Genomic DNA, 23,253 nt, shown 5'->3' with positions numbered 1-23,253 from the left:
TTCTTTATAGTCAATTGTATAAAATCCTTTAGTATGTAAAGTCTCAGTGTTTAAAAAAGTCAAGAATAATGCGCTACTTGATTTTATTCGCTTTTTGCTTATTTAGCTAAAACCCTTTAATCAAAATTCAGTTGCCAGATTCATGGATGCACACATGCTAACGCACAGAGTACAAAAAGCAACCCTCAATTACACACATGAATAATGAATGATAATGCTTTTTTCCTTTGAATAAATAATATGACCACTACTATGTAGTCATTTATTGTCTCTCTACCTTTCTCTCTCTCTCTCTCTCTCTCTGCCATTCTCTCTCCCTCTCTCAGCAGAAATGAGGAATACCATCCAAGACTTTCCTGTCGGAGCGTGACACAAACAGCACGGAGAAGACGTTGTTTTCAACGGGACCGAAACAAAAGAAGAAGAAGAAAGGTCGGAGGAGGAGTAGCATCTTGATATCAAAGAGTACTTCAAAGCTCAAGGAGCACTTGAGGAATCTTCCGGAGATCTCCAGACATGGCCTCCAACTTCAACGATATTGTCAAGCAAGGTTACGTACGGATGCGTAGCCGCAAGCTCGGGGTGAGTAAATTGAAACCGCTTTTGAATCTTTGCGTTCGTGTGAAGTTAACACGTGTATCGTGCAAATTTACAATGGAACTGGAATGTGATGTGACTTTATTCGCTTTGCAAGGTTTGTATCCTTTTGGGAAAACCGACTGAGAGTATAGCACTGTGACAAAATGTCTGACCTCAAACTACCCTGAGAACGCCCGATCTCGGGAGGCTGAGCAAGGTCGGGCCTGGTTAGTATTTGGATGGGAGAATACCAAAGAGGTTATTTGGTGCACGCTCTGCTGCAACAGCACTGACTGTACCCCCACTAATACAGTCAGTGAAAATGAGTTTCCCTAAGGCACAGGTGTCAAACAGGCAGCCTAGCCAAGGGTTTCAAAACGGCAAGACGACAGTGAGAGAAGCGCAAGAGAAAAATGAGCTGGAGTTTTAAATATGTCCACTGGATGTCACCCAAGCTTGGCACCACTCGGAAAGCAACTGAAGTAGTGTTCTGATCTCTCTCTCTCTTTTCATCTCTCTCCCCCTGTTTTTCCCCTTCACACTCTCTCTATACCTTTTACTAGCTCTCCCCCCCCCTCTCTCTCTCTCTGTTTCTCTCTTTCTTGCTCTCTTTCTTTCTTCTCCCTGTTTCTCTCTTTTTTTTCTCTTTCCTTTTTCAATCTTTTTCCCTCTCTTTAACTATATTTCTTTCTCTCCTTTTTCTCTTTCTTTCCCACCTTTCTCTCTGTATCTCCTTTTTCTATTTCTCTCTTTTTTGCTCTATCCTTCTTTTCTCCCTTTCTCTCTTTGTCACTTCCTTTCTTTCGCTCTCGTTCCGATGTACACTTTTTTTCTCTCTCTGTCTCTGTTTTTTCATGTTCTCTCTTATTATTTTAATATTTCTCTCTCTTTCTTGCTTTCTTTCTTTATCTCTCTTTCTTCTTCCTATCTCTCTATTGTGCTCCCTCTATTTCTATTACTCTTTCTCCTTTTTTCTGTCTCGCTTAACCTCTTTCTCCTTTTCTCTTACTTAGTCTCCCATCTTCTCTCTCTTTTTCTCCCTTTCTTTGTCTTTCTCTTAACCCTACTAATCCAGCCTCCGTGAGACTTTTTTTCTTGCATGTGGCTCCTTTTTTTCCTTTTCTCTCTTGCTTTCCCCTTCTCTTTTATCTCCTTCTCTCTTTCTATTTTTCTTTTGATTTCGCTCTTTATCGCTTTCTTTCCCCCTAGCTCACTATTCCTCTTTATCCCTTTTGTTTCTTGCGCTCTCTCCCTCTCTCTCTCTCTCTCTCTGCCTTTATTGTCATTATACAAAAGTACAACGAATATGGAGCGCCTTTTTCCTTTCAGTGTAAGAAAGCGATTTAGAGAGCGGATGGCTAGCTACACGGAAGCATTGGGTATCCTCGGATTGAGCCAGGTCTCCGTAATGGTTAAAATACAACCGTCTCGAATGTAGCATATTCCCACAATTTGTAGCTCCGGAGCATCTGTTTCATAAGTAATGGATCTGGGGTTGGTGAGCTACAGGCTCGGCAGGATTGGCTTGTGAGAGTTGTTACATAGCCTAGTCACAATAGGCTGGACCTGTGGTGCCGTTATTGCTTTCTCTTTGGGTTCATCTGACTTTCCCCCGATTTAATTTTTTTTTTTTTTAAATTTAACAATCGGCTAAGCTAGCTGTTGGAGTTTGTTTTGGTTTGCCCATTGAATACAACAGCCTATCACAGTAGCGCACGCAGGCAGTCACGCCCACCTAACACACACTTACACTTGCCCCTGTGATAGCATTTGTTGTCTGCTGTCTGCTGCTCGAATTAGCTATCTGTGTCACGAGACCAGACCAGAACGGAGGCAGGAGGCAGGAAGGATGAACTCATTCGAGTTAACGATCAGTACTTTTATTTAGAAAAATAAAAGTTGTCCAACACTCAGGGACAAAACAAAACAAAAACAGGCTTACAGGCAAACAGGAACTCAGACTAGGAATACTAATAAAAAAGGCTTTAACTCAGAACGTGCAAACACAGGTTTCCTCAAGGACAAAACAGAACCGATTAATGCAGAACAGAAAACGCAATGAACCAGCCCCCGCGATACCCACAACCCACCCTTAAGAAGCCCACACGCAAATTAGACGATCCAGGTGGTGGGGCCAGCCGGTCGCCACGGCGACCATGCTGGACATGACAATCTGACTTCATTAACCAAACACAAACTTTACTCTCCTAACAATGCGTGCTCTTTTCTTAATGGGAAAATGAACAAAGATAGCCGGCATTTTCACACAGGGGCAGATTTATTTTCTTAAAGTATTTAGCTAAGGGAATTTAGCCGAATTAGTCTAATTAGTCTTTGTCGAGCCTTGCATCTCTCGTCGCTGCTCCTGTCTCTCTTCTTCCGTCTTCTTTTTGACACGTCAGGGCATGGGCTCCTCCCCCATGGGCGGGCCAGGAACTCCCCACCTCGTCTGACTGGTGCGTCACGAAGCCCCCCCCCCCCCCCATGGGGCGGGTCAGGTGCCAACTTCACCTCCTCCTCGCCGAAAGACGCCGCCATGTCTAAAGGACTCACAACAAGAAAGCTTATCAGAACACTTCGTCAACCCTCGTCTAGGCCACACTGACCCCAAGCCTTCCCTGTGAAAAATCCCCACTCCATTCAGCAAACGTAATTCGTATTATATGAAATCCCTTACAGTCAAATATATAAAATAAAAAATCCTTCACTGCAAAGGTACACAATGCAAAATACATTAGATGGCTATATTGAACGGATAGATGGCCATAAATCTTGACTTCATACTTTGTTTAATTCATGTCTCATATAAAACTATAGCAGCACAAGCAACCATAAAAAGACCCACACAGCCCATGACCACTTTAGGGTTGTAGCACTTTTGGGTGCATTCAAAATGAAATCCATTCCCGGCTCCTAATAAAAATCCGACAGCAATTTGCAGAAGGCGGAAAAGCCATTAAATGATTTTGTACTTCGTGATGTTGTCTGAAGAAAAGATCAACGACTCAAAGATTTTGTAATGAATTCATAAGTTTGAGGAAAAACAGGAGGTGGAAGGTGGTGATCAGGATGCAAGGCAAAAGAAATTTTCACATTGTGTCAAGTACTAAAAAAACTCGGGCAAGGGTGTATTTCGGTAGTATATTTCATAGTATCGAGCAAGACACAACTCTAGTCTTTTCTTTACCCTGAAATAAAACTGATAAAACTTTCTTCTGGATACCGGCTATTCCGTTTGAGGCCTGTGTAGGGATTTTTCCAGCTTTGATTTTAAAAATCGTTAGGATTGAAACTACTGTATTTTCCGCACTATAAGGCGCACCGGGTTATAGGGCGCACCCCCCAAAAATCGTTTTGGGACCTATATTTTCCATACATAAGGCGCACCGGATTATAAGGCGCTACAATGGGAACGTGGACAAACTGATTACCCCCTTAACATTCCGAAAGCTTGCAAAGAAGCAAATACGTGTCTCAGACATGTACGGAAACAGTGTCTGTACGATGTCACCGATCACTCAACTGCATCGTTCCAAATATCATTCGGAAGGTTAAAGTCTTGGGATTCAAGAAATGCCAAACATTTCTTAGTTTCCATTTTATTTTTTGCTGGCAACTGTGTGGACAGCAAAGTAAGAATTTTATTGTGCAGGGAAACGGGGTTCTTTACTGTGCATACGACAATAAACACTTTGAATTGAATGGAGTTTAAAAATAGACTCATCACAGAAACATTAAAATCGTTCTAAAACAAGATACCGGGAAAATATAAAGCCGCATAGCTCACCTAAGTTCTCTTGCAGCCATCACCTTCAATAATGATACGTAACCATGGTCTTCTTACAACCGTGAGTGTAGTAAATCCAGGAGAGTAAAATATTTACAAATACAGAATAGTAAAAAAATGTTTTCTCTATGCCGTAGTGCAACCCAACGTGTGATTCACATTCATCTTTTTCGGCCAATCGCAGGCTTTGTTTCGCCCCTTTAGCCTATGCGAGCCTGTAAATGATAAAAAGGATCCGCCCCCTTTATCAGACTTAATATATATAAGGCGCACTGTATTATAAGGCGCATGGTCAGCTTTTGAAAAAAAAAAGGCTTTTAGGTGCGCCTTATAGTGCGGAAAATACGGTAATTTTTATTGACTGCATTCAGTAAACAAATTTGCCTTTAGGTGTTGCTTGTGCTCCACCATAAATCTCTTTTTTTCTCTGAAGGATGCAAGGATTTCCTACACCACAGGTGACAAACAGGCGGCCCGCGGGCCGGATCAGGCCCGCTAAGGGATTGAATCCGGCCCGCGAGACAACGCTGAAGGAAGTGCAAGAGAAAAACGAGCTGCAGTGGGAAATATGTCCACTTGATTTCGCCAAAGCCAGGCGCTTCTCACAGTGACACTGTACTGTATTTCTTTCTTTCTTTTTCTCTCTTTCTCCATTTTTCTCTCACTTTCTATCCCTCTCTCTTCCACTCGCTCTGTCTCTTTTTCTTTCTTTGTTCCTTTTTGTCTCGTTCTCTATCTGTGTCTTTTTACCTTCTTTTGCTCTCTCTTTCATTTTTCCTTTTCTTTGTATTTTCTCTCTCTCTCTCTTGTGTCCCCTTCCTCTTTCTCCCCTTCTCTATTTCATTCCTTTCCTCTTTTTCTCTCTCTTTCTTTCTCCCTCTCTCACTATTTGTCTTTTTATCTCTTTTGTTTCTCACATTCTCTCTCTCTTACTCTCTTTTATCTCTCTTTCTTTCTCTCTTGCTTTGTCCCACCCTGTCTCTTTTTCTCTCCCTCTTTCTCTCTTTGTCTTTCTCCTCAATCTACTAGATTTCTTTGTTTCTTTCTTTCTCTCCACTGTTCCTTTTCATGCCTTTTTTCTTTCTTTCTTTCGTTCTTTCTTTGTTTCTTTCTTTCTCTCCACCTTTCTTTTTCATTCTTCTTTTATTCTTTTTTACTTTCTTTCCGTCCATCTCTCCATTTCATTCTTCCATCCTCATTAGTCCGGCCCCCGACAGAATGTTTGTTCTATCGTGTGGCCCCCGAGTTCAAATGAGTTTGACACCCCTGTCCTACACTGACTTCAATTACATTATTACTTTAAGTTTTTTGAGTTCTGATATGAATTACTAATCCCAAGAAAATGGATTCGATGAACCAGGCCGATTAAAATAGCACATACACATTTTTTTAACACAGAGAATTAATAGTAGGAAATAAAAAGGGGAGGGGAAGGCGCCGGAGATAATGGGAGTTTTCGACTGCTGAAAGTTACTAGCACAAAAGAAAGTTTCCCGCCATGATGCTCGTCAATTTGGGGAGATTCCGTTGTACAGGAAAAAAAAGCTTATTCCCAAGAACCAGCAAACATGGTGTTCAATCTGAAACCGTCCTCCTACTTGTTGTTGCGGAGAGATTTGGTCTCGTGGCCGGATGGTCGCAACGAATGGCCCGGATGCTGAACTCAAGGCAGCAGGGCAGGACAGTAAGGCCACCAGGCAGGGAAAAAAGGAAAGTTATTGCTCAGCCAATTATTTTTATATGGACCGGTAACGCGTCAAGATCATGCCTCTCTGGGCGTGGCCTTAGACATCTGATACTCGCAGTATCGGGTGACGGTGTTTGAAATTGCTAAACTCGTTAGATAGCCAAAGAAGTGAAACATCGGCGTTATGTTCTGTACTTGAGAATGGCCCTTCAATCGACATAATTATGTATGGTGAGAACATTATTTTATCAATACGCTGCCTTGGATGTTTTAATTACGTTCAAAACTTTATGTTATCAGGTTTTATTATGGTACATGGTGATTTGGTACGTTCGGGAATTGTGCAAATGGGGGACGCCGTTGTTCCATTCATTCTCAGCATACTATATAATAATAGAAACAATAACTCTCATTGGTGCTCATGGTGACAACTGACTGTTTTGTGGTGTGTGATGTCCATCATACAAGGTATCTTTGAACCTGCTACTAGAGGTAGCCCACCCCCAAGCAGCAGGATTACCCATAGCTAAGTGTTTTGATCTGTGCATTAAAAAGACAAAACATAGGAGCTTGAACCAGATACCACCAGCATCAAAACTCCCACTTGTCTACCCTAACAAAGAAACGTGCAGGCTGTCTGTTTTGTATTCTTATTAAAAGTGATCTCTTTGTAATTGTATCTCCATTTATTTTGTTTTTGTTGACTTTTCACCATTATCACCAACATATTGATGCACCTCATTGTTTTGCCTATAAACATAGATCTCGATTCTAATGAATTTGCATCATGGTGACCGCAATAGAAAACGTAACAATTTTCAACAATAACAATAAGATAAGTAATATAGTTAATGATGATGATAATAATAACAATAACAACAACAAAAATAATGATTATAGTTATAATAATAACTACCTTATGTCACGAGGTGGAGTGGAAGGGGGCTGTCACGAGGCGTGGTGGAGTGGAAGGGGTGACCGGACCAGAACGGAGGCAGGAGGCAGGAAGGGAGAACTCAATTGCGTGACGATCCATAAGTTTTATTCAACAAAATAAAAGTTGTCCATAACTCTGGGACATGACAAAACAAACAGTTGTTTCTTCCAACTCAACTAAACAGGACAAGGCATAACAGAACGGACAATGTTTAAAACTAAAACAGGACAAGGCATAACAGACCGGGGAATGTGTAATGAGCCAGCGCCCGCCAAACCCACAACCCAGCCTTAAGTAGCAGACCAGCAATCAGCTGATCTGCTACAGCTTGAGTTCGGGGGCGCGGCAGACTGGTCGCCACGGCGACCGTGACACCTTAATTCTTAGCTTGACCCATCTATTGACTGTATAAGGCTTCTGCTCCACCATTATTTGGATACTGATAATGCGACTACAATTAATAACACTAATAATGACATAAAAGTTAGAGTAGTTATAACAATACCAGATTAATTATTAGTTGTACCCATCTATTAACTCTATAAAGCCACTATTCCCTAAATAAAAGGAGCATTATATCATAATATTCTTGTACTTAATCATAAGTATTGTTCATGTATATGTTACAGATTTATCGCCGTTGCTGGCTAGTTTTGAAAAAGTCTTCCAGTAAAGGGCCACGTCGACTGGAGAAATATCCCGATGAAAAGTCTGCCCTCATCAAACCCTGTCCCAAGGTTTGTAAAGTCTTTCTGTTTATGTGTATTTGCCATATTGTCACAGACCAGAAACGGAGACAGGACCCAATAGCGTTCGATAATGATGATTTTATTTGGCCCTCGGTCAGTTGAAACCTTCTGCTGTACAATCAGGCCCAATTGGCCATGCCCGTGTGTGTCACTGTTGCAATGGTACCCAATTGGCCCCGCCCGTGTGTGTCATGGTTGCCATGGTCCCCAATTGGCCCCGCCCGTGTGGCGCCAGCTGCAGCTCGTTGAGGGATTGGCTTTCTGTCCATATAAAGCTCAGCCCTCTCTTCGGTTGTCAGCCCGTCAAACGAGCTTCTGTCCCACAAGACGTGGGTTCTGATTCTTTTCCTGTTGGTATTTCAAGTTCGGTATTGTTCCCGTTTCTGTCCTGTTTTATTTCGGGTTCCAGTTTTGTTTCCGTCTGTTTTTGTCCTGTTTGTTGGTTTCTCCAGTTTTTGTTCCCGTCTAATTTCTCCTGTTTATTTTCGTTATCCTAATTCGTTAGCGATCTCGTCGGTCTCTGGCTTCCCGTCTTTCCACGCCAGACCGGCTGCCTAACGTGCATGGCTCCCCATTTCCTGTAAAATAAAGGCTTGTGTGAGAACGTCACGCGATTGGGTCCTGATCCTGTTCTGGTTCCGGACACAAACATAGATAGAGGAAAACTATTAAAAAAATAATCATACGGATATCACCATTTCCACTTTCTTGCTCATCTGTGGTTCGTCAACATCTTACAAATTCCCTGTATTTTTATTTCTAGGTGACAGAAATCAGCAATGTAAAGACTGTCACACGGCTGCCTCGGGATACCAAGCGACAAGCAGTGGCAGTTGTATTTCCTGACGACACCTCACGCACTTTCACTTGTGAATCAGGTAATCCTTTGAGTTTATCCGTTCATCCATCCATTTTCTGCACCAGTCTATCTATCTATCTATCTATCTATCTATCTATCTATCTATCTATCTATCTATCTATCTATCTATCTATCTATCTATCTATCTATCTATCTATCTATCTATCTAGACATCTATCTATCTATCTAGACATCTATCTAGACATCTATCTAGACATCTATCTAGACATCTATCTGTCTATCTAGACATCTATCCATCTATCTATCTATCTATCTATCTATCTATCTATCTATCTATCTATCTATCTATCTATCTATCTATCTATCTAGACATCTATCTATCTAGACATCTATCTAGACATCTATCCATCTAGACATCTATCTATCTATCTAGACATCTATCTAGACATCTATCCATCTATCTAGACATCTATCTATCTATCTAGACATCTATCTAGACATCTATCTAGACATCTATCTGTCTATCTAGACATGTATCTATCCATCTAGACATCTATCTAGACATCTATCTATTTATCTATCTAGACATCTATCTAGACATCTAGACATCTATCTATCTAGACATCTAGACATCTATCTATCTAGACATCTATCTAGACATCTATCTATTTATCTATCTAGACATCTATCTAGACATCTACACATCTATCTATCTAGACATCCATCCAGACATCTATCCATCTATCTAGACATCTATCCATCTATCTAGACATCTATCTATCTAGACATCTATTTATCTATCTAGACATCTATCTATCTAGACATCTATCTATTTATCTATCTAGACATCTATCTAGACATCTAGACATCTATCTATCTAGACATCTATCTAGACATCTATCCATCTATCTAGACATCTATCTATCTATCTAGACATCTATCTAGACATCTATCTAGACATCTATCTAGACATCTATCTGTCTATCTAGACATCTATCCATCTATCTATCTATCTATCTATCTATCTATCTATCTATCTATCTATCTATCTATCTATCTATCTATCTATCTATCTATCTAGACATCTATCTATCTAGACATCTATCTAGACATCTATCCATCTAGACATCTATCTATCTATCTAGACATCTATCTAGACATCTATCCATCTATCTAGACATCTATCTATCTATCTAGACATCTATCTAGACATCTATCTAGACATCTATCTGTCTATCTAGACATGTATCTATCCATCTAGACATCTATCTAGACATCTATCTATTTATCTATCTAGACATCTATCTAGACATCTAGACATCTATCTATCTAGACATCTAGACATCTATCTATCTAGACATCTATCTAGACATCTATCTATTTATCTATCTAGACATCTATCTAGACATCTACACATCTATCTATCTAGACATCCATCCAGACATCTATCCATCTATCTAGACATCTATCCATCTATCTAGACATCTATCTATCTAGACATCTATTTATCTATCTAGACATCTATCTATCTAGACATCTATCTATTTATCTATCTAGACATCTATCTAGACATCTAGACATCTATCTATCTAGACATCTATCTAGACATCTATCCATCTATCTAGACATCTATCTATCTATCTTGACATCTATCTATCTAGACATCTATCTAGACATCTATCCATCTATCTAGACATCTATCTAGACATCTATCTATCTAGACATCTATCTAGACATCTATCCATCTATCTAGATATCTATCTAGACATCTATCTATCTAGACATCTATCTAGACATCTATCTAGATATCTATCTATCTAGACATCTATCTATCTAGACATCTATCTATCTACCTATCGACACATCAATCTATCTTAGTCATATCCCTCAAGAGGGGTGACCGACTGCAAGACAAACACGTATACAAAAACAAGGAAAAGGAAAAAGTAGCAAAAAAACACACAAAAATGGCGAACCCAAATGTCCAAACACCCAAACAAGTTAGGCACCTCTGCACCTAAGTTGGTCATGCTTTCGTCCCTCCAGATGAAACGGGACACCAGAAAGCAGCCATGTCACTCGGGTCAGGGTGACACAACACACTCTTCCTTTCACTGGTTTACCCCCGCCGTATCATGCAGGGGCCCTTCCGATCCCTTAGAACACGTCTAAACATCCCACTATCCTTTTAGGACACCTCTCCACTCATTCCTATCACCAACGCAGGCACTGGGAGAACATGCAAACCCTGCATGGGGAGGCCCAGGACCTCTGCACCGTGGGGCTGCACTTCCTGTCTGGTATCGACCCCATCTGTCCGATATCAACTCGGGCAACCGGAATCGGTCTCGCCGGTCCCTGGCTTCCGGTCTTTCCACGCCAGACCGGCTTCCGAACATGCATGACTCCCCATTTCCCGTAAATTAAAGGCTTGTGTGAGAACGTCACACGATTGGGTCCTGTATCTGTTCTGGTTCTGACAGGAAAGGCAGCGCCAGCTATCTGGTGCTCGCTGTACGCGGGTAGCGAGCTGCTCATGGGATCGGAGCGTGCTCAGACTGCGGAGGTGGATCTCCTGGAGCGGGAGTTTATATTGTAGTTAGACGGAAAAACATGTCGTTAGCCGGGACGGAGGATCAGAACGTGGTCGGGGTCAAAAAACGGGTCGTAGCAGGAGACAAACTGGGAAATCAGGAACAGACGAGAGGAAAATGGGTGACAAAACGGGACTGACGGAAGTCAGAGTCAAAAATGCTTGCCTTGTGAAAACAAAGGTTCACTGACGGACTGACAACAGGCGAGTGAAAGGACCAAGCTTGAATAGGACGGGGAACCAATCAGGCAGCAGCCCTTTGAGACTCCTTGTGCTTAAGGGGTATACAAATAAACATGACTTGACTTGACTTAAAATACACAAATTCATTTGGACAGTACTGCAAAAAAGACCATTGGAAAATTATACTTCATTTATTGGTTTACAATACTCTGATCACAGGGTTGGGTAGGGTTACTTTAACTGGATTACTTTTAATTACTTTTGGATGACTCCAATACCAAATATGCTAATAAAAGACAAAATAAACTAAATATGAATAAAATGACTAAATTTTGCGCAGGCTTGGGGAGTAACGGAATACACGGAACGGCAAAAATGATGTTGGCAAGCTGTTTGGATTGATTTTCATTTTGTTTCTGTCGCATTTGATGTTCGTTTTGCCGGAGATCAAAGAGATCAAAGCCAGCAGAGAAGGCTTACCACGTGTTGTGTGTCATCATTTTATTCATATTGTCAAAGATAGTCATTATTAAGACTCTTTGGTGGCTGTATTTACACAGATAAAATACATATATTGTTAAAAACTACATCGTGATAGCAGCTAAAAGTATTTACGAGGCTTCATGTTGGTTGAAAAAAGGAAAGAGAGAGCCCAAACGGGGGGCGTGGTTTATTATACGTCAGTGAAAACAGTACACACATGAGCACGACTTCACAATAAAAGAATATAAGATTGATAAACGTTCAAGAGATATAATTAGACTGATTATTGAAACGTTGTTTTATGTGTGTGTGTGTGAGAAAGATTTGTTTTTGTATTTAGGAATATAAAAACAAGTTATTTTCATTTGACAGAATTCTGAGAGATTTACATCCAAAACGGCTACCTTGACACATTTTTAGTTTCTTTTGTCTTTTATGAGCATATTTGGTATTGGAGTAATCCAAAAGTCATTGAAAGTAATCCAGTTAAAGTAACCCTACACAACCCTGTCTGATCATGACTGTTTTTTTGCCATAGAACTGGAGGCGGAAGAGTGGTTCAAAACCCTGTCAACTGAGTGTCTGGGTTCACAAGTCAGTGATATCAGTATGGGAGAACCAGATCTCTTGGCAGCTGGGATGCAGTACGAACACACAGGTCTAATTGTTACACTTTCTATGCATGCTTAAAATTCGAACAGAAATGAAATGTGATACCAGAGCCAATGTCCCCAATTTGACATTTTGCTACTCTCTGGCGCCATCTCCTGGTTTAACGTCGTGATAACAGCCTCAGTCAGCTCATTCCTCGAGTACCGTAAATTCCGGACTATAAGCCGCTATTTTTTCCCCTAACTTTCAACCCTGCGGCTTATTCAGTGATGCGGCCAATTTATGTCATTTTTGCTAGCGGCGCTCGAGTGTTGCTACCATTAACTGCCCTGTCAAAGCTAGATTATTATTATTAAAGCTTTGAAAACTCTCTCGGTGTACCGTCTTTCTTCGTAAATATGTGTAACCCATGTATAATATGTATTTACAACTGTATATTTTTGTCATGTATTTATTTGTATTTATTTTAGACACTTATTCTGATACGTTTTGCTCGGGTGAACGAAAAATGAGGGGCGGAACAAACGCGGGGTGCCGAGTTTAAGTGGGGACCGCTAAAGGTGAGGGACAGACAAGGAAAGAAGAGGGGGGAAAAAGTTGGTTGAAGAAAAATGAGTTGCGTGAGTAAATGTGTTCATCTGATATATTTTTCCCACCCTTACCTTTGGATGTATACACTTTTTTCCTTGTATTACTTTCAACGGGACCCGGACTCTGCAGGTCTGCATCAAACCTTAAGTACCGGTATCATTTTCCGTTCATTTTCCCGGCTGTGATTTTTGGACTGTGGACTTTAATGAAGGACATTTAGTTTCAATCGCGGGACTTGAAGTCGGGTTTGGGTTAATTTTGTGTTTGTGTTACATGTTTAAATGTGGGCGCATGCGGCTTATATACAGGTGCTGCTTGTGTATGTACGAAATCGGTTTTCCTCTTAAAATGTGGTGGGAGCGGCTTATAATCAGGTGCGCTCTATAGTCCGGAATTTACGGTACTCTTCTTTTTTCAACTTTTGCGGGGTTCGGGTTAGCATTTTGACTTTAATTGAAACCTTTTCTTACTCTTACCATTCTTAGGCTACATTACAAAAAAACTCGGGGACGAGCATGAAATCCCTATCACCCTTTCCTGCTTCCTATTGTGTTGCGAGTCTCGGAACAGCGGTGCTAAAAGTAAGGTAAAAGTGGAAAGAAATATATGGAGGTCCTTTGAACTCAAATAGGAAATGTTAACACATACTTGATAGAGAAAAGATTTTACTTTCAACTTAGGAAAGGAAACACCCCATCGTTCATTTTACTCCCTTAGTTCTGAACTTCCAAACATGGCCGGTGTTGGGAATTAAATATCAAAATGTACCGTTTACTAAATTGTTCGAATTAGTTATCTGACTCCATTCCTAAATAATTTAACTACGTGTACTCCATCTAAAACGGACAAATTAGTGACGTTGGAGTCTGTGGGAAGCCTTTTTCTCAAGTCCTTTAGCTCTCTCCTATTGGCCATCTTATCCCCGCATAATGGGGTGCCGACTCCTCCCATGGGAGTGCCAAGGAAGCCCCCCCCTGGGCGTCGCAATGTCTGGAATACTCAAAACAACACCGAGCGTTTCTACGTCATCAGGGCCTTTCTGCGTCTGGATGTGCTGATGATGTTATCAGCCTTACGTCCCGTTCCCGCCGTTCCTGTAAACAACATTTTCCACCAGGGTGCCCTGACCTCGCACCATAGCCCAGCCAGTGAATATCTCTGAATTTGTATTCAGGGTTGGGTAGGGTTACTTTAACTTCATTACTTTCAATTACTTTTGGATTACTCCAATACCAAATACGCTAATAAAAGACAAAAAAACCTAAATATGAATAAAATGATGACTCACAACACGTGGTAAGCTTTCTCTCCTGGCTTTGATCTCTTTGATCTCCGGCAAAACGAACATCAAATGCGACAGAAACAAAATAAAAATCAATCCAAACAGCTTGCCAACATCATTTTTGCCGTTCCATGTATTCCGTTACTCCCCAAGCCTGCACAAAATTGAGTCATTTTATTCATATTTAGTTTATTTTGTCTTTTATTAGCATATTTGGTATTGGAGTAATCCAAAAGTCATTGAAAGTAATCCAGTTAAAGTAACCCTACCCAACCCTGATTTTATGTTAGTTTTGCCGGAGATCAAAGCCAGGAGAGAAAGCTTACCACGTGTTGTGAGTCATCATTTTATTCCTATTTAGTTTCTTTTGTCTTTTATTAGCATATTTGGTATTGGAGTAATCCAAAAATCATTGAAAGTAATCAAGTTAAAGTAACCCTACCCAACCCTGATTTTATGTTAGTTTTGCCGGAGATCAAAGCCAGGAGAGAAAGCTTACCACGTGTTGTGAGTCATCATTTTATTCCTATTTAGTTTCTTTTGTCTTTTATTAGCATATTTGGTATTGGAGTCATCCAAAAGTCATTGAAAGTAATCCAGTTAAAGTAACCCTACCCAACCCTGATTTTATGTTAGTTTTGCCGGAGATCAAAGCCAGGAGAGAAAGCTTACCACGTGTTGTGAGTCATCATTTTATTCCTATTTAGTTTCTTTTGTCTTTTATTAGCATATTTGGTATTGGAGTCATCCAAAAGTCATTGAAAGTAATCCAGTTAAAGTATCCATACCCAACCCTGATTTTATGTTAGTTTAGCCAGAGATCAAAGCCAGGAGACAAAGCTTACCACGTGTTGCGAGTCATCATTTTATTCCTATTTAGTTTCTTTTGTCTTTTATTAGCATATTTGGTATTGGAGTAATCCAAAAGTCATTGAAAGTAATCCAGTTAAAGTAACCCTACCCAACCCTGATTTTATGTTAGTTTTGCCGGAGATCAAAGCCAGGAGAGAAAGCTTACCACGTGTTGTGAGTCATCATTTTATTCCTATTTAGTTTCTTTTGTCTTTTATTAGCATATTTGGTATTGGAGTAATCCAAAAATCATTGAAAGTAATCCAGTTAAAGTAACCCTACCCAACCCTGATTTTATGTTAGTTTTGCCGGAGATCAAAGCCAGGAGAGAAAGCTTACCACGTGTTGTGAGTCATCATTTTATTCCTATTTAGTTTCTTTTGTCTTTTATTAGCATATTTGGTATTGGAGTCATCCAAAAGTCATTGAAAGTAATCCAGTTAAAGTATCCATACCCAACCCTGATTTTATGTTAGTTTAGCCAGAGATCAAAGCCAGGAGACAAAGCTTACCACGTGTTGCGAGTCATCGTTTTATTCATATTTAGTTTCTTTTGTCTTTTATTAGCATATTTGGTATTGGAGTCATCCAAAAGTCATTGAAAGTAATCAAGTTAAAGTAACCCTACCCAACCCTGATTTTATGTTAGTTTTGCCGGAGATCAAAGCCAGGAGAGAAAGCTTACCACGTGTTGCGAGTCATCATTTGATTCATATTTAGTTTCTTTTGTCTTTTATTAGCATATTTGGTATTGGAGTCATCCAAAAGTCATTGAAAGTAATCAAGTTCAAGTAACCCTACCCAACCCTGTTTGTATTCGATCGTATAACATCCTTTATAGTCAAATGTATAAAATCCTTCACCGGCTTTTACTTTTTTTTTTTTTTACTGTTTTAGAGTATGTTTACAAACTTTTTACCATACTTAAATCTTACCTGATGTCTTTCCTTGGCCCCTTTCTAGAGCGTTTTAATGTGTTCCTCCTTCCTTGCCCCAACTTGGACATCTATGGAGAGTGCATGATGCAGATAACCCATGAGAACATTTACCTTTGGGATATTCACAAGCCCCGTACCAAACTGCTCACCTGGCCCCTCTGCTCCTTGCAAAGCTACGGTCGGGATTCCACCTGCTTCACCTTCGAGACAGGAAGGTAATACTTCATGTATCTTCATCTTGAGCAGCATTTATTTCATTCTTATTTGTGAGGACTTGGAGGAGGAAGGGGTGATTCAGTGAGTTGTGTGAGTTCTGTTGATCTACAGTACAATTTTGGTTTTGTTTCCCCTCCTTAAAGTGACGCCGGTCTAAAAATACACAGAGTTTGTGGTGGCACAACGAAATAGTGTCTCTCAGTTTTATTGGAAGAAAGGAAAGGGTTTCCCCCACGATCTGGTGATCGCTGGGTGCGGGAAGCAGGTCGCTCTGAATGCGGAAGTGGGACTTCCGTGGCGAGCGATGGCGGTGTCGGGAACGGAAAAACGGGTCAGTAGCTGGGACAGGAAAGCAAAAACATGGTCGGGGTCGGAAGCGAGTCGCTAGCCAGGAAAGGAGAGTAGACGTGGTTGGGGACAAAAAAAAAGGTCGAAAGCCGGGACGGGAGAGTAGACGTGGTCAGAATCAAAGACGGGTCGAAGCCGGGGGACAGACTGGAGGAAAAAACAGGTTGGAGTCAGGGTCAAAAAAAAGAGGCTTGCCTGGTGTAAACTGTTTGCAGACGGGCTGACAAAAGAGGACAGATAGAAGTGGGTTTGAATAGGGACAGGGAGCCAATCAGAGTCCGAGGCAAATTGCGCCAAAGGAGCAGGCAGAGGTGCTTCGCATCAGTAATCATGACAAATAAACGTCCGTCTCTGGTACTCTGACTAAACATGGTGTGATAATAAGATAAAACCCAATGCCTTTTAGTATTTCATCAATATCAGTGGTGATTAGAGTTAAGCACTCTCAACACTGTGACCCGGGCTCTAATCCCAATGCACACACCCAAATTTGGACTCATTTTTAGGTAAAAAAAGGGGAATCATACACGAATAAATGAGGTACTTTAGCCACGTGTACAGTATGTCCTTAAGATGCAGAGAGGCTACGAAGAACAATGACGGGTGGATAACTGAAATAAAAAGTGAGAGAAGCCTGACCCGACCTGGCCCAGCCTGAATCTAATGATTGACATTTTAGGCCCGACCTGACCCAGATTTTGTTTGGGCTAGCTTAATCCTCAAGCATAAGACCTTACCTGTTGGGGTTTGGTCAGCTCAACGAATGATAATCAATGCTAACTGAATTACATATGAATTCTTGTTTACTTAATCCCTCAAATTGCTTAAACGATGCAGAAAAATGTTTCCCCAAGTGGGATTTTGTCCATATAAGAAAAACATTAAATGAAGCCGTATCAAATGTTCGTGCGATCGCACCAAAATCTGTTGTGTTGAATAATTAGCAAAAAGTTGGACAACTCTGAAGCGAAGAACGCCTTCTCCAAATGGGAAAAGTTTTTTTCCGCCACTTTCATCCTAGAGGTAAGACCTTAAGCCGATGTCCAAGACGACCCGAATTTTTGGCCGGTCGGGCTTAAAATATCAATCATTACGTTCGGGTCTGGCTGAGCCTCTCTTTTTTCTTGTATCATCCATCCGTCATCGTTCTGTTTAAAAAGTCTTAATTTGAAAGAGACAAAATCTGGTGTTTTAGACCCAAGCACTACATTCCACTTATGTATTACCTGTTCCATGCAACTAATGTCAAGACCAGACTACACAAAGAACAAAAAACAAAGACGTTGATTTTCACGATGGTTGTGGTTATACGGAAGTCGTTGTTTCAGTGTCAATTGTAAAATAAAATGGGCCTAAATTATCCACTGATTCACTGTTTTTCTTCATTTCTTTCTAGGCTCTGTGACAGCGGTCAAGGTCTCTTCAAGTTCCAGACAAGAGAAGGAGAACAGATCTATCAAACTGTTCACTCTTTCACTCTGGCAATAGCTGAGCAACATAAGAAGGCTCTGCTGGAACTTGAAAGAAAAAACAGGGTGAGATGACATTGATAATAATACACTCACGAATATTGTTGTGTCCCAGTTCAGAAAAGTAGCAATTACAGACACTACTGATACTCTAACGATAGTGTACAGATAGCATCCTGTTTTTCTTTGGTCTAGGTTAGCCCCGTTAGCTGAATTGCCGGCCATGCTCATTGTTTTCTCTACCGGCTGCGTTCGTGTTTGTTGCTGGTAGTTTTTGTTGTTGTTGGCTCTCAGTTATCCTGGCTGCTTACTGCATGTTTTCAGTCAGCCGGCCTCCCGTTTCTCTGCTGATCGGCCCCGGTTAGCCATTTTTAGCTGCTGACTAGCCTGCCCGTGTGTTATTTTTGCCAGTTCACCCCATTTTGGCTAATTGCCATTTGTTGGACCATTGCTGAACCTACCTGCGACACAACTCCTTGGTATTCTACACAAAAACGACTAAAACTACTATGGAATCGTTGTATCAAAATACATCCCACCTTTATTTATAGACAATGTTTAGATAACAACTGTATATAGTACTTGCTAATTGCCCGATTTGTTGAATAAAGTTATGAGCAAAAAAACTTTCCTCCAGATTTCAAACGGAAAACAAACTATGGAGTGAGTGAAACCTGAAGAAGTCCTTTTAAATGTTGAATTTCTGTGTGGTCTAAATAAAATGTGGGGTCTGCAGTTGGAAAGGGGGGCTGAGAGGAAGTTACGTCCATCTCCTTGGTCGCGCTCCTAACTCTGAGGGGCCCTTCCCCCACCCAACTGCATTTATTTAGGCAGAACAAAAAAAGAATATTTGAAACAGAAACGTGATACCATCTGGTTTAGAAATACACACTTTTGGGGAAGTACCCCAAGCCCACCTTACAATTTCACACACTCGTTATTCCTTACGTTGTTTGTTTCCAGTTATTGTTTCGAGGCTCGGAATCCAACTCCTACCCATCTACCCCTATTCCCATGCTGCCCAGATCAGCCTACTGGCACCACATTACCGGAACCCAGTCCGGCATGGACTCTGGTAGGCAAAATTCTTTATGCATCCTTTTCCATAGCTTTTTATTTTTTATGTTTGTTATTTTTTGTTCATAAACCACCAGTAGGTGAGGAAAAATTAAGTCTTAAAACTTCATGAAAGGAAAAATATTCTGTACAATTCTTTCATCTGTATTAGCGATGTGGTCCACTGAAAAACTGAAACATTTTTGTGTTGAGTTGTACATGACTGTATGTGCTTTTGCATTTTAAAAACGTGTGTTTTCTTTTTAAAAATCATAAAGTGTTTTCTTTTGACTTTCTTCCTTTTTTGTTCCTGAATGTTGTTAACTGTTGCTTGTTGACGTTGTCATTGCTTGGGTAAAGAACATTGAGTCAAAATCAAACTGTTGGGAATTAAATACCAAATTGTAGCTACATTCGTCCAACGATTTATGCGCGCTCGTTTCTTGATGGAAAAGATGAACAAGCCCACTCCTTCAAAAATGGCCGAATTAGTGTCGTTGGAGTCTCTGTGAGGCCTTTTTCGGAAGTCCTTTGGCTCTCTTCTTATTGGCCCACATCTCCCCACAAGATGGTGTGCCGGCTCCTCCCATGGGCGTGCCAAGGAAGCCCAACGTGGGCTCCACCACCTCGCCGCGATGTCTCGAAAACCCAAAACAACTCCGAGCGTTTCTACGTCATCGGGGCCTTGTTCTCAAAACATCGCCTGCCGTCCTCCGTCAGAGTCCTGTTGTCAAAATTCCCTGGTCAAAATATTCTGCATTTGGAACAGCGTGACCTGTCATTGAACCACAGCCCAGTCAGTGAATATCTAGCATTAAACGCAATAAATGTAACTTGTGTTCAATCGTATAAAATCCTTTATAGTCAAATGTATAAAATCCTTCAAGACTCACCGACCACTTTATTAGATACACCATGCTAGTAACGGGTTAGACCTGTCACGGTTACCCATTGCCCCCATTTGGGCCTGCCCGTTTGGCGCCAGCTGCTGCTCGTTGCCTGATTGGCTTCCCTCCTATTTAAACTCAGTGCTCTCATTCACTCCTTGTCAGTCCGTCAACGAACCTTTGCACTTGCAAGACTTGTATTTTGACTCTGTCCGGTATCCTGCCCATGTAACTAGTATCTGGTATCGATCACGCCTGTCTCGTCCTGTCCGGTATCTTGCTCCAGTCTCCAGTATCCGGTATCGGTTCCGTCTGTCTCGTCCTGTCCGGTATCTTGCTCCAGTCTCCAGTATCCGTATCGGTTCCATCTGTCTCGTCCTGTCCGGTATCTTGCTCCAGTCTCCAGTATCCCGTATCCATCCCGCCTGTCTCGTCCTGTCCGGTATCTTACTCCAGTCTCCAGTATCCGGTATCGGTCCTGTCTGGCTCGTCCTGTCCGGTATCTTGCTCCAGTCTCCAGTATCTGGTATCGATCCCGTCTGTCTAATTAAGTGGCCGGTGAGTGTAGATTAGTGTTTGGAATAAGATATAAAAGATTTATAGTCTATTAACAGATCAGCTGCAGACAAAGGTTTGCACAATATGGGTTTTAGTTGTCTAAGAAAGCTTAGGTATAATTAATCATGGATTTTTCTTTGCAAAAATAACCACGGTAAATTCTGGACTACCAGATGCTCCATTTCTTCTACATTTTAAACACTGCGCCTTTAATATGGTGCGGTACCGAGTAGCACCTGGCTTCGGGGATATCAAGTGGACAGTTGTCTCGCAGCTGTCACAGACCAGGAACGGAGACGGGACCCAATAGTATTCATTTTAGTCAGTTTTATTTAAGAAAGAGAGCAGTGCTTGCATCCACGATCCGATGATCGGCGGTCACGGGTAGCAGATGACCGGAACGCGGAAGTGGCACTTCCGTGTCGAGCGAGGATAGTCGTTGGCAGCGAAAAAACAGGTCAATGGCCGGGGCAGAGGAGCAAAAACAGAAACAGGTCCAGAAAGGAGGTCGGCAACAGGTATTAGGTAGGAAACAGGACGAAAACAGGTCGATGGCCGGGACGGAGGAGTAAAGGCAGAAACGGGTCAAGAAAAAAGGTCGGCAACAGGTATCAGGCAGGAAACAGGGCAAAAACAGGTCGATGGCCGGGGCGGAGGAGCAAAACAGAAACGGGTCCAGAAAAGAGATCGGCAACAGGTATCAGGCAGGAAACGGGACAAAAACAGGTCGATGGCCGGGGTGGAGGAGCAAAACAGAAACGGGTCCATAAAAGAGGTTGGCAACAGGTATCATGCAGGAAACAGGACAAAAACAGGTCGATGGCCAGGGCGGAGGAGTAAAACAGAAACGGGTCCAGAAAAGAGGTCGGCAACAGGTATCAGGCAGGAAACAGGACAAAAACAGGTCGATGGCCGGGGCGGAGGAGCAAAACAGAAACGGGTCCATAAAAGAGGTTGGCAACAGGTATCAGGCAGGAAACAGGACAAAAACAGGTCGATGGCCGGGGCGGAGGAGCAAAACAGAAACGGGTCCATAAAAGAGATCGGCAACAGGTATCAGGCAGGAAACAGGACAAAAACAGGTCGATGGCCGGGGCGGAGGAGCAAAACAGAAACGGGTCCATAAAAGAGGTTGGCAACAGGTATCATGCAGGAAACAGGACAAAAACAGGTCGATGGCTGGGGCGGAGGAGTAAAACAGAAACGGGTCCAGAAAAGAGGTCGGCAACAGGTACCAGCAGGAAACAGGACAAAAACAGGTCGATGGCCGGGGCGGAGGAGCAAAACAGAAACAGGTCCAGAAAAGAGGTCAGCAACAGGTATCAGGCAGGAAACAGGACAAAAACAGGTCGATGGCCGGGGCGGAGGAGCAAAACAGAAACGGGTCCAGAAAAGAGATCGGCAACAGGTATCAGGCAGGAAACAGGACAAAAACAGGTCGATGGCCGGGGCGGAGGAGCAAAACAGAAACGGGTCCATAAAAGAGGTTGGCAACAGGTATCATGCAGGAAACAGGACAAAAACAGGTCAATGGCCAGGGCGGAGGAGTAAAATAGAAACGGGTCCAGAAAAGAGGTCGGCAACAGTTACCAGGCAGGAAACAGGGCAAAAACAGGGCAAAAACAGGACGATGGCCGGGACGGAGGAGTAAAAGCAGAAACGGGTCCAGAAAAAAGGTCGGCAACAGATATCAGGCATGAAAACAGTGTACGATAGTGTCAAAGCGTACAAAAGCTTGCCTAGCTGACAGCATAGGTTCGCAGACGGTCTGACGGGTTCCTTTTGGAAGACGGGAGTTTAAAAAGAGTCCAACAGCCAATCAGGTACCGTGGCTGTTGGCGCCAACGGGGCAATCACGACATGACATGAATCAACTATCATGCAACGAAATTGTTGTCGAATGAGACATGATTGACACGGTCCTGTTCCTTGCACGGGTACAGTCGATGAATTGCACTGAAAAAACTGCTTTTGCTTGTTCTGCAGGAACCGCCCCCGAAGAGTTGCTGCTGTCGACTTGTTTTCCAGTTCAACATTTTTCTTCTCTTTCCCTTGAAAAAACTCATACACAATCCCAACCCAATATAAACTTACATTACCAAAGACTCCAGACGAACTTTCCAGGACACTGACACATTCACGCTCTGTTTCGCTCGGGAGACAGAAATGACCTTGTGACTGTGGTTTTCGAACGAGGATTTGAATATATATATAAAAAGAAGCATTCATAATGAAATAATCAGAGGCTGGTGGCCAAAATTTTACTTAAGTAAAAGTACTGTTACTTCAGAAGCATATTACTCAAGTAGAAGTAAAAAGTAAGTCTTCCAAATAATGACTTGAGTAAAAGTAAAAAAGTACTCAGTGAAAAAAATACTCAAGTACTGAGTGACTGTAGCAATGTCTTATTTATATATGTTTTGAAACAGCCGTCCAATCAGATCATTAAATCACAAAAGTCCATCCAATCAATATTAAGTAGCATTTTCCGTGGTGCAGTGGTTAGCACATTCGCCTAACACGAGAAAGGTTTTCTGTTCGAGACTGGTTGGAAATATATGTTGGACTGGAGAGGGATGGGTACCACCAGGCTGTACTTGCCCAAGACACACTACAGGAAACCTTA

The 23,253-nt window shown here is 41.8% G+C and overlaps 1 protein-coding gene across 1 annotated transcript; it reads left to right on the top strand.

Annotated features, from left to right (window-relative positions):
* Window positions 1–516: 516 nt before the first annotated feature.
* On the top strand, window positions 517–22,759 carry dok4 (docking protein 4). The gene is made up of 8 exons (XM_088333333.1): window positions 517–582; window positions 7,620–7,727; window positions 8,503–8,617; window positions 12,357–12,476; window positions 16,119–16,308; window positions 18,054–18,192; window positions 19,090–19,201; window positions 22,614–22,759. Exons 1-8 carry the CDS (start codon window positions 517–519, stop codon window positions 22,757–22,759), a joined length of 996 nt encoding a protein of 331 aa, XP_088189459.1.
* The last annotated feature ends 494 nt before the right edge of the window (window positions 22,760–23,253 follow it).

Source organism: Urocampus carinirostris, chromosome 4 (genome assembly GCF_059441175.1).
Source record: "Urocampus carinirostris isolate Australia breed hairy pipefish chromosome 4, RoL_Ucar_1.0, whole genome shotgun sequence".
NCBI lineage: Eukaryota > Metazoa > Chordata > Actinopteri > Syngnathiformes > Syngnathidae > Urocampus > Urocampus carinirostris.
Note: the sequence above shows the minus strand (reverse complement) of the source record. Positions and strands in the feature narration are given on the sequence as shown.